At 32.8% G+C, this 18,511-nt stretch overlaps 1 protein-coding gene across 1 annotated transcript; it reads left to right on the forward strand.

Annotated features, from left to right (window-relative positions):
* Window positions 1–3,449: 3,449 nt before the first annotated feature.
* Window positions 3,450–6,090, forward strand: LOC142608965 (putative receptor protein kinase ZmPK1). The gene has a single exon (XM_075780616.1). The coding sequence runs from the start codon at window positions 3,556–3,558 to the stop codon at window positions 5,947–5,949; it is 2,394 nt and encodes a 797-aa protein (XP_075636731.1). The 5' UTR covers window positions 3,450–3,555; the 3' UTR covers window positions 5,950–6,090.
* The last annotated feature ends 12,421 nt before the right edge of the window (window positions 6,091–18,511 follow it).

The following is an 18,511-nucleotide window of genomic DNA, read 5'->3' on the forward strand; positions in this document are numbered from 1 at the left end:
CCATTCAATCAAGGCTAGCAGCTCTTCCTTGATTTATACGTCAAATAAAGCAAGGAAATTGGATGTCAATTACATTTTTCTATGTGGTTGAAGTAATAATAAATCATAAATATGGTGAGATATATGCATGCTAGTAGAAATGAATAAAGGGTTAAAAACCTTAAGGTTATACACTTATACTATTGCTAATTGCTGGACCTGGTAAAATTGTTATTTTATGTCGCCAATATCCTGCCTCCATAATCAGCAATATATAGTGGGCCAAAATGGGGTTTTACCATTTTCTGCAAAACTTTTCAGCAAAACACCCCTTGTCTGAAATTATTTAGGGATATGCCCCTATTTTGAAACTCAATTTTTAGAAAATCGAGTTTCTTGAAAATTTTTGCATGGAATTTGAGTTCCATGCAGATTTTTTATTTTTATTTTTATTTTTTAATTTTTATAAGTTTGATTGCCTATAACTCAATTTTCGCCAAATCGAGTTTTCATTAAAATTCGATTTTTAGAAAATCGAGTTTAAAACAAGGTTATATTCCTAAATAGTTTTAGACAGAGACATTTTGCTGGAAAGTTTCAGTGAAAGAGGTATATCCCCATTTTGGCCATATATAGTGTGTAGAGTAGTTTTCTCCCCACTCCAAACAGTGAAAACCTACATATGGCATTTACATCGATAGAACCATTCGGATAGAAATACACCTAATCCTTAGAAATAAAAGAAGGGAAATGCTAACGAATACCTTTAGGACATTGGTTAATAATTTATTTAAAGAACGTTTTTATGGGAAAAGAAAAGAAAACAATTAATGTATTGACAACTTTTTTTATTTCCTATAGTAGTGATGTCAAAACTTTCTTAAAATGAATTGTTAACCAATACCCTAAAGGTATTCGTTAGCATGACCCATAAAAGAAAGATGAAAAAAAAACAAAACAAGATTGCCAGTGTTATAGAGTGATAATTGTAAATTAAGACAAACAAACTAAAAACTCACCTTCAATATAAAATTCAGAATTGAAGTGTCGGTATGAAACAATTATGTGGGACAATGAATGACCTAATGGATGAAAGTGCCATTTCATGTGTCCCTCCATTGATGCAATTCTAGAAACTCTAAATTTTAAACAGGTGGGAAATTTTTATAACTAGAATTTATGCTATATCGATATATATTTTTGTTGACAAAGTCAATAGGCATATTTATTGTCCTTTTATGCTATATCGATTTATATTTTTGCTGACAAAGTCAATAGGCATATTTATTGTCCTTTTATTCGAAAAGTCAAGTTTGGTTTTACGCTTTGTTATTTGTGAATGCATCTTTTTCTCTGATCATAATTACAAAATTTTATTAACATTATCTTCCTCTCTGATCATAATTACAAAATTTTGCATCTTTTTCTCCCCCTCCCATTAGATGTATTCATATAACTCTCTAACAAACATATTAGTATCAGTTATAATGGTCGGTTTGCATCCACCAACAATATTCATGTGCGTTTGCAATTCATTAATGTTGGCTAGAAGCGAATAAAAAGGAATGAAAGGAAACAATAAAATCTTCAAAGCTAGGAATGATTAAAAAAAAAAAAAAAAAATCACTGCGCATTTTTGGCACGATAGTCATTTATAAATATAAATACTTATGAGGGTGTGAGGGGCAAAGAACAGGGTTCAAAGTTTTCGGGAATGAACTTCACACACACACACATATATATATAGATTAAGGTAGAATAGAATTTCTATCTTGTATATGTATAAAAAAGGAATGATAAAAAAGGAACTTTGTATAGGCTAACAAATTAAGCACGAGTTATTCTAAAAAAAAAAAAAAAATCAAACACGAGTTTCAAAAGGTAAAAAATTAAACTTTATAATTTCAAAAGTAATAAGTTAAACCTTAAAACTTAAATAAAAGTTATCTATAAAATAAAATTATTGTCTCAAAATAACAAGTTAAACCCTAAGATTTCTAAAGTAACAAATTAAACTCTTAAGCTATACGAAATCTCAAACACCATGCATGGACTTTTCAACTTTATATATAATTGAAATTCTCTCTCTCCAATGACTTATTTATTGTCATTCCAACAATGCTATACACAGTATTTTTCATAACATCTAAAGTGATAAAGTATGATTAGGGTGCTACATCACTTTTATGTAGGACTATCATTGGTATATATTATTTTTATTATATATCAATTACAACTTATTACTTCAGCCATTGTTATAAAATTATAAAATTAGTTGTGCATTTTGACTTATTGTAATATATATATATATATATATATATATATATATTTTTTTTTTTTTTACTTATTGTATTAATAGGATGTGTTGAAAACAAGGGAGTCAATTTCGTATCGGTGGTCGTTTCGATTTGGCTAGTGGAACGAAATGTTTCCATACCGGTTGATACTAGTATACCGTTTCGAGATTACCACAATTTAAAATTTATATTTATATATTGATGAATTCAAAAAAAAAAAATCTATATATTATTTTCCTGTAATATATAATATTTAATTATTTGGTAAAAGTCCATCTAATTTGTTATGAATTTTTACTTTTAATAAATAAAAATAAGGAAAAAATTTAACGAGAACATTAAATTTTAGATGGGGGCGGGGGGTTTTTGGTGAAAGCATTAAATGGTTTGGTAAAAACTCTATTAAAGTATTTTAAAGCAACTTACCTTTCACTTTTTTTCATGTGTTCCAAGTTCCAACATGCTTTTCTAGCTTTTCCACTCTCACACGTTTAACTAATCTAAGTTATTTGGGTTTCACACTTTCTCCGTCCTTCCTATGGGTTTTAGGGGGTGTTTGGTAAAAAGATTTTATACCGCTTCTTTCAGTATTTAAATAATAATATATGTATATTCATACATCTTTTACCCATTCTTATTTTTAAAAAATATAAACATTGTTATTGGAACAACATTACCAAACACCCCTAGATCTTAAAAAACTCTCTCTCGTTTGTAAGCTTTCAGCCTCTTCTCACAGCCTCAACAAAGCTCTGGTGCCGTTGTTCACTGCATATCAGAAGTTAGAACATAGGATGATCATGATGAGTTTTCGTTCGCTCAGTCAATATACATCCATCCTGGACCAAAAAAGTCTAGAATCTTTGGCTTTACTTAGGGAAGTGAGAAGAAGAAAACAAAATTTTGGCAAAGAGAAAGAGAAATGTTTTTTTGGTAGATAATATAATTGACAAAAATTCTTCCAAAGAGAAAGACAAAGCTTTCGTTTAGAGTTTAGACAAATGTTGATTCAGTCAAGACTGGCATACTGTACGTAAAAAAAAAATCAAAGAAAAGAGTCCTTTTATTTATTTATTTTTGGGATAAACATAAGAGTCTTGCTTTTAAGTTCACTCATTTTGATCTTTAAAGCCAATCACAGTTATGTATAATGTCACTATTTTTATTTTTCACAATTTACACTCTCTCATGTCAAAGTTGTTTTTAAAGAAGTTGTGAAATAGAGAAGCACATCTTGGTTTCCCCAAACCCATCCCTTGTTTTCGCTTTCATAAAGTTCATGGCTACTACCATTTTGTTCCTCCTCTCTTTTGCATTATTTGCTTCGTTCTCATCTTTAACACCGGAAGCTATGAGTAAAGGAGCATCTCTTTCCGTTGAGAATCCAGAAGTTTTGATATCACCAAATGGTGTTTTCTCTGCTGGCTTTTACTCTGTCGGTGATAATGCCTTTTGCTTTGGCATATGGTTCAGCAAACTACCATCCCATATTAATTCACATACCAACACCATAGTTTGGATGGCAAACCGTGACCAGCCAGTTAATGGAAAGCGCTCAAAGCTCTCCCTCCTCAAAAATGGCAATCTAATCTTAACTGATGCTGGTAAGTTCACCGTTTGGGCCACAAACACTTTCTCATTCTCCTTTGTTCAATTATTTCTCTTCAACACTGGAAATCTTGTTCTACGTAATACGGAAGGTGTTATTTTGTGGGAAAGCTTTGATTTCCCCACAGATACTCTTCTTCCTCACCAACTACTCACTAGAAACACAAAACTTGTCTCCTCAAGAAGCCAGACCAACTATTCCTCTGGTTTTTATGAACTTTTCTTCGACCACGATAACCTTCTTCGCCTTCTTTTTAATGGTCCTGATGTTTCAAGTACTTACTGGCCTGATCCATGGCTTGTAAGCTGGGAGGCTGGAAGGACCTCCTATAACAATAGTAGAATTGCTGTCTTTAATTCCATGGGGAACTTTAGTTCATCCGATGATTTAACTTTCAAGTCAGCCGACTATGGAGCAGTGCTTCATAGAAGATTGACACTTGGTTACGATGGTAATATTCGGTTGTACAGTTGGGAAGAGGAGAAGCGGACTTGGGTTGTTTCATGGCAAGCCATTCAAAAGCCTTGCACGATTCATGGTGCTTGTGGGGCCAATAGTTTGTGCAATTATGTTAACGGTTCTAACAGGAAATGTTCTTGTCTTCCAGGGTACAAGATGAAAAATCGTACCGACTGGGGTTATGGGTGTGAACCTGAATTTGATTTCTCTTGCAACAAAAATGAGTCTGACTTTTTGCTGCTATCCCACGTTGAATTCTATGGGTATGATGTTGGGTTCTTTCCCAATCGCACCTTTGATCAATGTACGAATTTATGTTTGGAAGTGTGCAATTGCAGAGCATTCCAATACACCTATCACGAGGATACTGGTTCTTCGAATTGTTACCCTAAGACATTATTACTGAATGGATATCGTTCTTCAGATTTCAACGGAGACACCTATTTGAAACTGCCAAAAAGCAAATACAATTCATACGTCAATCATATAGAAGAATTCAGTTTAGTTTGCTCAAATGAAGATACGATAGAGTTGGCTAGAATATATGTAAAAGACCGTGTCAATGGGACAGTGCAATTCATGCTTTGGTTTGCCTGTGGAGTGGGAGGACTTGAAGTCTTATGTCTCTTTGTGGTGTGCTGTCTTTTGATCAGAACCCGGAAAATTTCAGGTGCAGACAAGCAAGGCTATATTAGTGCTGCCACAGGATTCAAAAAATTTACTTATGCTGAGCTTAAAAGGGCCACAAAGGGTTTTACTGAAGAGATTGGAAGAGGAGCATGCGGAGCTATATACAAAGGAGTATTGTCTGATAAGCGAGTTGCAGCAATCAAGCGTCTCAATGAAGCTAACCAAGGAGAAGGTGAATTTTTAGCTGAAGTAAGCATCATTGGAAGGATTAACCACATGAACTTAATAGAGATGTGGGGTTATTGTGCTGACGGAAAGCATAGGCTTCTGGTATACGAGTACATGGAGCATGGTTCTTTAGCAGAAAACCTTTCGGCCGGCACACTTAACTGGCAGAAAAGGTTTGAAATTGCTCAAGGCACTGCAAAAGGCTTAGCTTATTTGCATGATGATTGCTTGGAGTGGGTTTTACACTGTGATGTAAAACCTCAAAACATACTTCTAGATTCTAATTATCATCCAAAGGTGGCAGATTTTGGTTTGTCTAAGCTACAAAATAGAGGTGTTTTTCCTAATTCAACCTTCTCAAAGATAAGAGGAACTCGAGGTTACATGGCTCCAGAGTGGATTTTTAATCTTCCTATTACCTCCAAAGTGGATGTTTATAGTTATGGAATTGTTGTGTTGGAAATGGTGACGGGAAAGGGTCCAACTAGAAGTGTTCATGATATAAATGAAGGTGTGGAGATAGAACACGAAAGACTGGTTACATGGGTCAGGGAGAAAAAGAATGGAGAGGTTGCAAACTGGATTGAAGATATCATAGACCCCACAATGGTAGCCGGATGTGATATGGGTAAGATGGAAATTTTGGTTGAAATGGCTCTGCAGTGTGTAGAGGAAGACAAAGATGCAAGACCCACCATGAGCCAAGTGGTTGAGATGCTTCTTCGCCATGAAAATGATCATCACTAACATGGCATGACGGATGTGGTCTTTTCATATTATGCTTAGTTTGATTTTCTCCTACCTATTTAGTGCTGGACATCTCAGTTCATTGAACAATATCCTCTCCATTTCAAGTGTTTTAAATTTTATTTTATGGATTTAACAATATATAGAGACTACCACAACATTTAAACTTTTTAAATAACATGGTAGTTTGTATTTCTTTAATTTTGTAAAATTTAATCTTAACTATGAAATTGATCTATTTCAAATAAAAAGAATCTTTTTCTCTGTTTCATTTTCATGGAGTTAACTTCTGTATTGCATCATGTATCTTTTGTGAAAGCTTAAGTATTATGCAACTCCTCTGTCTTTTAATATATATTTTCTTGTGTTTTACTGCCATAACCCATAAGTCACGCTATGTAACGATTTTTTTTTCCACATATCTTTTATTAATTGCATATTCCCTCCTATATTGATAAGTGGTTTTTTTCTTAGTCTTCAAAGACCACAAACAAGAGCCATCAATATCTATTATTGGTGGGAGATTGAGAGTGATAGGGAGAAAAGATAGACAAAGACAAAGTAAGGAGTAATTGTGATTAAGCCTAGTGGTCGTCTACAGCAGAACCAGAAAGTCTTGAGCGACTGCATCTCTATGATTGTGTGTAATAAACTACCAAATATAGGAAATATATAGTAATTATCTCTAGGTTAATGCTAGACTAAACATACGTAGAATTGTAGCACTTCACTACAATTAAGCTCAGGATTATTTTTGGATTACATTACTTGTTACAAAGGCCTACAATAAATTTGTCCATTTTGAATCATAATTTCTCTAATATCAATAATATAGCAAACATAAGATATAGTATCTAAAAATAGAACTATAGTAGAGTTTTAGTGGAGGGATGCGTAGTGTGCAATGTGTCTTCATCTTGGATAATCCTACGATAAATGTAGCTTGGAAGTTGGTTGTCCAAATTTAAATGCCGGGTCAAATGGGGCATATTACCTTGTTGGGTTGGGCCCACTATGGGCTCTCGTTTGGGCCAAACCCAGCCATTGCCTGAAGGTTAAATTTCCGAAACAACAAATACTTATCAAACCTTGTAAAAGTATACAAGTGGGTTTTATAATTCGTGAGCCCTTTGTTGTAAACCGTTCAACGGGTTTGACTTGATTGACTAATAAAGTTGGCTATAAATTAATCTAATATTTGGTCAAATTTATTCTACTCTGCCTTTATCGAATTTGACCACTAGAGTTTGCTGCCCAATAAGAGTAACAAATATTGCTGCATGCAATTATGAGTGTGCTTCATACATGATTATCAATATAGTGATCACACTAAAATGGATTTTATTTTTATTCTTTATAGTTTATAATCTCCTGTTCAGTCAGAATTTAGCCTTGCATATACATAGCATAATTTCATTTCATGAATGCAACTAAGTTTAGTTTCTATATTTTAATTTTTGTTTAATTTACTTTTACATAAAGTTGTACCTTGTCTGAGTTTAGTTTAATTATGTTTAATCACGTTCAATCATCCGTACATCATTATGTCTTGGTTAAAGTTATCTTACTTTTAGCAAAAAAAAAGAAAGGAAAAAGTTGAGATAATATCAAACCCTTGAATCAAACTCACTATATCGACACAAAATAATAACTTTTTATTTGAAAAAGAAAAAAGAAAAGAAAAGAAAAAAAATAACAATCTGTTAGGATATATGTAGTTTACTTATTAGGAACATATGTCATTATTTTATGTAATTACATATCCTTTGACAAAATGCACTTGTATTTGGGTAGATTTAGGATGTTTTTAATAATTCAAGAAACAATGTTTCAAGATCAAGTATTAAAGCCATGCAAGTCTGTTCCAGAAACAAGCTGAAGAAGTGCCTGTCATTGAAGCTCGATAGTTAGCATCTATCAAGCTTAAGAAGCTGTTCCAGCCCCGTGACTCGACAGCTTCTCGACAAATGCTATCTGTCGAGGTTTAAGAAAAATAAAATTTCTGATATGTTTTCTTCCAATCCGTGAATATGTCTTTGAGCTTTCTTTTCTTATAACCATATACATATAAAAAGATTATTTTAAGGGCCGTATCTGGTTACACAGCTGAGAGCACAGTTGCACAAGAGCATAATTCCACAAGTGTGACCGGAAACCTAGTTTATCATAATTCTTGAAGAAGCTGCTGTGTTTGTACACTGTAGGGTTTTATGACCAAGTAACTTCACGATCTTCATCTGTTGAAGAGAAGAAGAACTTTGCAGTCAACATCTTCCTCAAGTTGGTGATTGAAGTCGCGTACTAGAATCCGCGCAATTGGTTAGTCACGTACTGGGAGCCATGCATCAAAGGAGAGATTGTCATTACAGAACAAGTTCAATTGGGTATTGAGATAAGGGTTCAACTATAGGTTAGTATAAAGTACTGTGATTCCTTTACTTGTAACCACTTGTTTTGATAATAGTGGATTCTCGGGAGTAGTGACCTTAAAATCACCCGATGAGGTTTTTGCCTTGGAGGTTTTCCCCATTCGTAAACAAATCACCGTGTCAAATTTATTTTCCACTGCATTTAGTTTATTGGTGATTTGTTTATGCTACCACGTGTTTGTATGTTAAATTGATTAATTAATTAAATTTGGCTAATTAATCAATTAATCCACCACAAATGGTCAATACGTTTTTGGCCTATCACAATCTTTTAAAGCCTAATAGAGTCTATAATGCCATAAGTTGTGTACCATATATTTTTTGGGATAAGACCAAAAAATATATAGTTTCACAGGAATAATTCTTAATATATAGCCAAGAGTTTTATAATTTAACTGATTATTTTTGGTGATTTCAATTAATATGTTTAAAATTCAAACCCGATCTCTCATTGTAATTATCAAAAACTAAAAAAAAAAAAAGTCTCATAACTCATTATATGTAACTATTTTATATAAATAAAAATGTTCCTTTGTTTTTCCTTTTCTTTTTAAAACTAAAAAACACAGTGACTTAGAGCATTTACATACAATTTTGTAAAAATTCTCTATTTTAAACTACCAAAAAGTTACCATATTTGCTTTATATAATCACTTTTACAATGCATCATACATGTAACACCCGCCTCACTTAAATTTAATTTAATTGTTTCTTGAGTGGAATTAACGAATTATTTAATTTATTTTGAAGTTGATATTATTTTATATTATAATATCTACAAAGAAAAAAAAAAAAAAGATGTAACGTGGAGAGTTATTTTGTGAATTATTCATATCAAACTTTTAGTCTCCTTATTAGTTAAAAAATGATAAGAGTTTAAAACTTATTTAGATTAGAAGGTTTTTTTTTTTTTTTGAGTAAAGACTTGAAAGCATATTTAAGTTTTATAGACTTCTTCGAGACTGGAGAGATAAGTTTTAGTAGGTTTTAAATTCTAGCCCAAGTAGAAAATGTATTTAACGTGTAAAACTGATTTTATTTAAGAGTACTATTTGGAGTGGGATTGATCTTCCTAGACTGAATTAGAGTGTTATTTTAGAGGGACAAATTAGACATTTGAGAAGCTTAGCTAAGGTTGTTTTAGTAATTGTAGTTAAACCGTAACATGTCCCTGCCGTTACATATATAAAAATATATTTATAATTACTAGGTCTTTTTAAATCAGCCACATGAAAGGAAATTTTCTTGTATTTATCTTGAGAGCGGCGACTTACTATTCCTTAATTGCTAATCTTCACGAGGATGAAACCGTAGAGGTAATCCTTTATTTGTTGAAGTTGATCATTCAGTCTATTATAGCATGTTAATAATAATAATATAGATAGATAATATACTTAATTGGCTAAGGTCCTTCTCAAAAAAAAAAGAAAAAAAAAAGGCTAAGGTGGATGATTGTTAGGGAATATCATAATGGGTCCACGTCCCATAGATTTAATTCAATTGAATAGTACATTGAACTTCTCTTGGGTTTCTATATGCATGTTTAGCATGTACTGAGGGTAGTATTGTATTGGTTACCCGTTGAATTTGAAGACCTTTGGTCTAACAATGGTTTAGATATATTAGATTAAATTTCTAATAACTAGTACATGATTTCCTTGTGTTGCCAACAGATTCTAATATATACATGGAGCACTTATAGACGTCCTAGGGTGGTGTTCAGGTGCTCCACATGAAAATAACACCATAAAACTATGGTCAGTAAATGAAATAGACCTTCTTGTACACTTTATCTATCAGAGGTTTAATTGAAATTTAAATTGCCTACTTATAGTTTGAAATCTCATGATACAAGTGTCAAATTTCAAATCACTAGTAAGTTACTTAAATTTCGACTAAACTACAGATGAGTAAGTTGTAATTTGCTCTAAATAATTTTATGTTTTGACTAATGATAAAGTTAATGTATGTCTTAAAGGTATTGATTTATGATATATTTTTAGAGATTTTTTATGATAAAAGTAAAAAGTCATTAAGTTTTCTTTGACATTAATAATTGCTTTGAGAACTTAACATGAATTTTTGAGTAAAATAGAAAACTGAAAAGTCGGTGTGGGATTCTTGAACAACACTAGTAACAGACCCATCTCTTTTTTTTTCCAATGTGCATCTCTCGAGTTATTGACTAGAATATCATGCCTCTTTTCTTTTCCAAAATTTTGGCCAATCTTACACGCGGAAGATCACTACAAACTCTTTCAATATAAAATTCAGAATTGAAGTATTGGAATGATACAATTATGTGGGACAACGAATGACCTAATGGATGAAAGTGACATTTCACATTGATGTAATTCTAGAAACTCTAAATTCTAAGCAGGTGGGAAATTTTTGTATGGTACCAACATTAAAAAAAGAAAAAAGAAAAAAGAAAAAAAGAAATTAATGTGAAGGTGCTTTATGATGAAGTGTGCGTTCAAGGTAATGGATAAATGCTTGTGGTACCTTGATAGTGGATTCTCACGACACATGACTGGAGATCGCTCTCTGTTTAAGGTCTTCAAGTCTAAGAAATGTGCTAATGTCACTTTTAGTGATGGGAGCAAATCACAGATTAAAGGAAAGGGAATCATCTCTTTACTTGGATTGCCAGGTATTGCAAATGTGCTATACATAGAAGGCCTGAGAGTGAACTGTTGAGTATAAGCTAGATATGTGATCAAGACTTCATGGTGCTGTTTTCCAAAGGAAAATGTCTTGTGTTGGACGAATTTGGAAAGAAACTCATAATTGGTGTTCTCACTTTAGATAATTGTTATGGTCTGGTACCTGATGCTGATATTGTGTGCAATAGTATTCATTTACTAAACGAATATCTATGGCACCAAAGGATGGGACATGCTAGTTACAAATATCTCTCAATTGTATCTAAGCATGAATTAGTGTTGGAGATGCCAAAGCTTAGTAGAGTGGACAATGTTGTGTGTGGACCGTGCCAACTTAGGAAACAGACAAAAGCTAAACATCTAGGCACTCAGACATCTGCTTCATCTAGACCATTGGAGCTACTACATGTGGATCTCATAGGTCCAACTCAAACCAAGTCTCTTGGGGGAAAGAGATATATCATGGTTGTAGTAGATGACTTCACTAGGTACTCTTGGATTATCCTTCTAAGATCCAAGTCAGATGCTCTTGAGCACATCGAAGCCTTGTGCACAAGATTGCAAAATGAGAAGAGCTTAAAGGTTGATCGAATTTGAAGTGATCATGGCAAAGAATTCAAAAATTCATACATGGAGTCCTTTTGCACTAGTTTGGGTATATCTCAAGAATTCTCGGCTTCTATTACTCCTCAGCAGAATGGTGTAGTAGAAAAGAAGAATAGGGTGATTCAGGAGATGGCTAAGGCTATGCTGCACAACAAGGGTATGGCCAGAAACTTGTGGGGAGAAGCCGTCTATCACATGGTTAACAGGGTATATTTTAGACTCGGTACTAAAAAGACTCCCTATGAGCTATGGAAGGGAAAGAAGCCGAATGTCAAGCATTTCAGAATCTTTGGAAGTACTTGCTTCATTCTCAATAATAGAGAGAATGTGGGAAAATTTGACTCTCAAAGCGATGAAAGAATATTTTTGGGACACTCTTCCACAAGCAAGGCTTACCGGGTATACAACAAGAGAACCAAGAAGTGATGGAAATTGTAAATGTTGTTATCAATGAAGCTTCGGAGTCCTATTCTGAGAATGTTAGTGAAGGAATCCCTAAAGAAATTCTTCCTCTCGAGCCCAAGGACATTCAAGAACCTGGTGATCAAGAGCTTGCCTCTCCAAGTACTCCCAGTACTTTAAGTGTTGTAGAAGGTTCAACAGACAGATTTACCTCACTTGACTCTAAGTCTCATAAAGAGAAAAGATCTTCCTCTAGAATTCAGTTGAATCATCATCCTGAAACTATAGTGGGAAATATGAATGAACTTACACTGAGGAAACACACAATTGATAAATGTGTTGCTAACTTTGTGTCTTACTCTTTTTATTTGTCGCAGGTTGAACCTACAAAGGTTGAGGAAGCACTTCAGGATGAAAGCTAGGTGGAGGCTATGCATGATGAATTGCTTTAATTTCAAAGGAATGATGTCTGGACACTAGTGCCTAGACTAGAGGGTGAGCACATCATCGGCACAAAGTGGATTTTTTGCAATAAGACTGATGAGGGGGGCAATGTGATTCGCAACAAGGCTTGACTTGTGGCTCAAGGATACTCACAAATGGAAGGAGTGGACTATGATAAGACATTTGCTCCAGTAGCCCACATGGAATCCATTAGATTCTTCTAGCCTTAGCATGCTATTTGAAGTTCAAGCTTTACCAAATTTCTCAAGGTAAGATTCAATTTTTAAAAAATCATGAAACCAAAAATAAATGCAAAAGAGTAACAGGACCATGAAAATCAATTAATTTGTGTTGTGTTCACATATTTAGTACTATGAAATATAAGTATGTCCAACTCTCCCACTGTCTTCCGCTCATCAATAGTGCGATATTAAATCATGGTGTGGGCAAGTGTGCATGCACGTGTCTTATAGATGATTTAAAACCATGGTAGAATATGACTTTACATTGTGTATCAAATATTCTCTCTACTTATATACCAAAAATAAAAACTATCCAATGAAATTACCTAAACATAAATCATATTTAATCCCCTAATTTAAAAAGAAAAAAAAAAACCCATAGGGGTTTCTGCATCTCGATGGTGGTGGGAGGCCAATATGATGGAGGCGGCAACCCCTTGGATTTATCTTTCTCTTTCTTTCAAATGTTTTGTCAGTCTTAGGTCTTTTATAATGAAACAATGCGTTTTTATTTTGTAGAGAAACAATGTGTTTTATTTAACAATCCACAACATTTTTGTGTCTCTCTATCTCTTTCCAATGCCTTATCTGGTTAGTTATTACTATTAGTCCTTAATTATTATTATTTTGCTTTTTTAAAAAAAATATTAAAGTGGTGGGTATGCTAAAAGACATGAAAAAGAGAGAAATATGTGATGTAAGCTTAGGCAATTAATGAGAGACTAATGAGATAACAATAAAATAAGTTAATGTAAACTTTTGGATAACAGTAAAAAAAACTAAACGAAAGAGGTAAAAAAATGCTAAATGTAAAATTAGAGAGTCTCTTGGCAAAACCTCATGCACTCCTGCATGAGATCTTTGCTTATATATATATATATATATTAATGATTATTCATTTATAACTCTTAATCACTAATCAGCATGAGTCTAAAAAAACTTTGTGATAGGACTTTATCAAACACACAAAATAAGCATAGATTTTTTTAAAATTTTATCTTTATTTTTTTAAAGGATATTGCTATTGTGTTTATCCTTATAAGAATTTAAGCATAGAATAAATTTTCATTATTTTTGTCAATTTTTCTTTGATTCCCTTATAATTTATATATTGTGCTAGTTTAAATGAATTTTTTGTCAAGCTTTCAGATGATTGATTTTAGATAAGATGTTCAACTTTTATACGCCAAGAGTTGACTGTAAGTCTTGTACATGGAACAAATAGAGATGAGAAATTAAGAATATGGTCCATTTTGGTCAGCCTTAGCTTGATCTGTCTAGACATCAATTTTCTCTCTTGCCAAAAGTCTAACTTATTTTAGGCGGAAATTTCCTTGATTATTACTTGTATACAAAATTTCAGGATCATTAAATTGGAATAGGTCCCTTATTGACCTAACCAATTGGAATAGGATGGAATTTCTTCCCATCCACACTAAACGTTGTATACACTCCAAATTTTTTCTACATCTCACTATGATACATTTTTGATAGGTGTCATCCAAGTCCAACATGATTGAGAGTTGTAGTTGAGACTATGACCCAGAAGCTTTACTATTCAATACTTTGCATAAACACTCATTTGATGTAACATGAGACTATGAAATTTGACACTGTATACACTGGGGTTTGTTCTTGATGTTGTGAAATTGCTGTAGGTACTAAAAACTCTTGTTTGATTAGTTGGCAAGTAATGTTCTTTAAGCGTGAAAAGTCTACAATGGATAACTTTTATGTTCCTACAATAAATTTTTTGGAGAGAAAATTGTTAGCCCCCTCATCCCATTGGGACCCCCTATTTATACAAAGGAAAAAGGGTCTAATATTCCTAAGTGTGACTTAGTTACATGGAATTTTTGTGCAATTGTGTCTAGATTTCTTTTAAAAATTTAATTATAATTTTAAACTCTAATTTGGTGATTTTTATATGATTTTTGTGGTTTGATTTTGATTTAGTAAAGACATATTAACCAAAAGAAACAAAGGTAGAGCTATTAAAGAAATCTATACTTTCAGATTAGTAATTACAGATGGCTAATGGTGCATTGTCATTTGTGGTTATGGTATGAATAAGCTGTATGTTGTTTGGGTGACTGATTAAGGCAAAGCAATTAACCATGTTAAATGGGATTAGCAACTTTTTCTTTCTCCTTTACCATTTGTGGTATGTATATGCCTTTTTCACATATTCTCAAGTGAAGTACCCATTAGGATTTCCCTTAATTATGATAAACATATTAGTTTTTTTTAAAGGAATTTTTATATTTCTTAAATGATATATATATATATATACACACACACACACACACACACACACATGTCGAGGGCCATGTAGCTAAACTGGCACCTCCCCATACATAAAGTGTCAGGGGTTCAAGGGAAAAAATGTTCAAATTGTGGGAGTTAGGGAAAAAATGTTTAAGTTGCAGGGTTAGTAGCATATTGTAATTATTTCTAAAACGAAAAAAGATATATATTTTTTTCCTTGAGCTAAAGCAGTTGCAATGGAAGTGTGGAGTGGATGGTTTTTTTTTAGTCCTAGAGTATTTTGGATTGTTTCAAATGAGTAATGGCTCCTATTAGGTCCTAAATTTTTTGGTTGATTGATTTTGTTATCTATAACTTGATTCTTCTTTACCTAATAAAGTTTGGAATTTTCTGTAAGTTCAATTTTTCTTCAAGAAAATGAATAGAAATCTCCCTTCATGTTCATGCTCATGTTAATGTTCATATTTGTATCTTTTGCAATACTCAATAAGTTGTTTACTCATTTTGTGAATTATCAATTGTAGTAAAAAAAAAAAAAGTATAAACACAATACTATTCACTTAAATTAACATGAAAATTAAATCTATTAGATTAAGAAAATGGACATGGAAATGAAAATTTCACAAAGCATTTCTTAAATAGAATTAAAATAATTGTTACTCAATATTGTTTATCAAGCAATCATGTACTAACTAACCACATTCCAATCATTACGTGCATAACAAGGTGATGAAATGGTTGTTCAGTTTATTTAAGAAATGTGATCTAGTTAATAAAAATTAAAAAAATACAATAACTTTCATGTGTAGTTGTGAATTATACCTTTATGTATATCTTATGCATTTTATGAGTTTTATTTAATATAAATGTGTTTCATAAAATTAACAAAATTTATCATAAAACCCTTCATTGTATTTTTTAGAATCACTACATAAAAATGAAAGAAGTTTTTTTCCCAAAAAAATGTTCTCCAGTCATAATATTTACCAAAATAGATCATACCCAAAAAAAAAAGCGTGCAACACACGGGCCAATAACCAGTCTATATATATATATATATATATATATATATATTCTAGATGTCAGCCAAGAATTGTGGAAAGATTACCACTTCTGTGAATGTATAGATAGAATTTCTGTTTTTGTAAATAAATCGTATGCTTCAGCTGTCCGCCATCTACAATGGACAAAACATGATGACCCAAGAATATTTCTCACAAGAGATCCTGTTTATGAACCATTGTTATATTGTGATTTCTGCAATCAATATTCAACTTATCATTAGCATGAATGTAATGATGATCCCCTATGGGATCCTTATGAAGGTTATCCATCAAATGCTACAGACATTGATTGACCTCCATCGTTAAAATATTCACTATCGCCTTATCTGATGCTATCTCCACTGATGCTATTGATGATTCCTTTGTTTACTACTTTGCCATGATAAACCAAACTACTTTTGGCACCAATATTGATGACTATTGCATTACCAGAAGCTACTATTACTTTTCTCGATAATGATGTTTGTTCCATTGACTATTTCAGCCCCTCTGACACTCCATTGAAGTTCCTACTTATTCGGCTTGCACAAAGACCATTTTTGATGATTTATGATATATTCATGTCATGCGAAACTTTACAATATTCACCAAAGGTGAAAATGTTCACTATTGCCTTACCTGTTGCCTTTACTGATGCTACTAAAGACTCCTTTGTTGACTGCTTTTGGTTTTTGCGCCCCTGCTGCCCCTCACGGGTCCGGATATGAATAGTGAAAAATGCCACTATTCACTGCTTTATTTACCTATATAAGGGGGGTTGTCCCTTATTGCAATCCAGAATTCTTTCTTAGGATTTCCTTTAGAACTCTCTAGGACTTCCTTTAGATCACAATATCTCACTATTTCCACAAAGCTTATAACTAGAATCAGGGTTAGCCTTCAAGCCTTGTACTACTATCCTTGTTGATCATTGTAATCTTGTAACTACTGCTACTGCTACTGCTGTAAGTGTTTTGAATTACTTTCAATAAACACTTCTGTTTTCAATACTTTGAATTATTTTGATATAACTGCTTGGCTGGTTTTATCACCTTATTTCCAATTACATTTACTTTGAATTATTTTGATATAACTGCTTGGCTGGTTCTACCGCCTTACTTTCAATTATAATTACTTTGAATTACTATATCTGTTGTGCTTCCGCCTTCTGCGCTGTCATCCTTCCCCCTTTATGGTATCAGAGCCATTCTTTCCTTGGCTGATAGTGTTGTTGTGTTTTCATATTCTGTCTATGTCTATTTGACCTTGTGATACTTCGTTGTTGTGTTTATTCTTACCGTTGTTGGTGCTATCATAGTTGTAAATTGTAGTCCCAGATCCGAATAGTAAGGCTAGTGAATCCAGGAGAGTGTGAGGGCATGAGAGGAATACGGTTGGTTGCGGTATGTGTTATGAAATGCAACGGTTGTGAGAAAAACATAATAATTGAGTGTTATAACTAAGATAGCTATGAATAGGATGTGGAGATCCAACTCCTCTGTTAGCTCTAGGATTGGTTGTCCTCCTGATATTGTGAATGAAGAAGATCACACTGTAGAAAAAAGTGAGTACCCTGATTTCAAAAAATGGAACATTCCAAAAGTTTCTACTAAATCTGTTTACAAACTTAGTTGGAAAGAAAATAAAGCTTTCTCTGAATATAGAGTTAGAACTGTTGAACAAACTTTTTCTATTTCCAGATCTCATGAAAAATGCTGTTTATTTTCCAGAAAAAATATTAATGATTTCATGACTAAGAAACTCAAATATTTACATATTGGACTTGTTCAAGTTGTTGTTAAACCTTTAACTAGAAAAGGTATTAATGCTTCTGTTCTTATGTATTTACGTGATGCTAGATTTAAAAGATTTAATGATAGCATTCTTGGTATGATTACTGCTTCTTTGTATGATGATCTTGTTTTCTTTGATTGTTATCCTGATCTTACTCTTGCTTTGGATGATCCTAATATTGTTAAAGTTTTGACTTTGAATATATTGACATCTGGTTATGATATGGATAAATGTAGTAACCTTTTACTCTTATTTATTGCATTTATTACCGATTGCTTGATTCTCAACTGACTCCTCGTGCTAGAGGAAGAGATCCTGCAGGTAAGACTATGTTAATTCAATGTTCCACCCCTGATGCTAAGATCCAAGTCCCCAAAATGATTCAATGGCAAGATATAATTCTTCCCAAAGAATGGACTTTGGAACGTGAGACTCCACCTGTTAAACCTGTATTTGATGAACTTGATCTTACCAATGTTCTTCAATATGCTGATGGTACTGTTAAGATTTGTTTTGGTGAAAATAAACCTTTGAGAATCAACGAAGGAAGACATTCCTTTGCTGGATCTAAAAGCCTTGTTAAAAGAGATCATGATATTGATGAATTTTTGAAAAAGAATTTTGAAAAACTTGATTTAAGGCTAAAATGAGTTGCTAGCAATAATTCC

The sequence above is a fragment of the Castanea sativa genome, chromosome 1 (assembly GCF_040712315.1).
Source record: "Castanea sativa cultivar Marrone di Chiusa Pesio chromosome 1, ASM4071231v1".
In the NCBI taxonomy this organism is placed as follows: domain Eukaryota; kingdom Viridiplantae; phylum Streptophyta; class Magnoliopsida; order Fagales; family Fagaceae; genus Castanea; species Castanea sativa.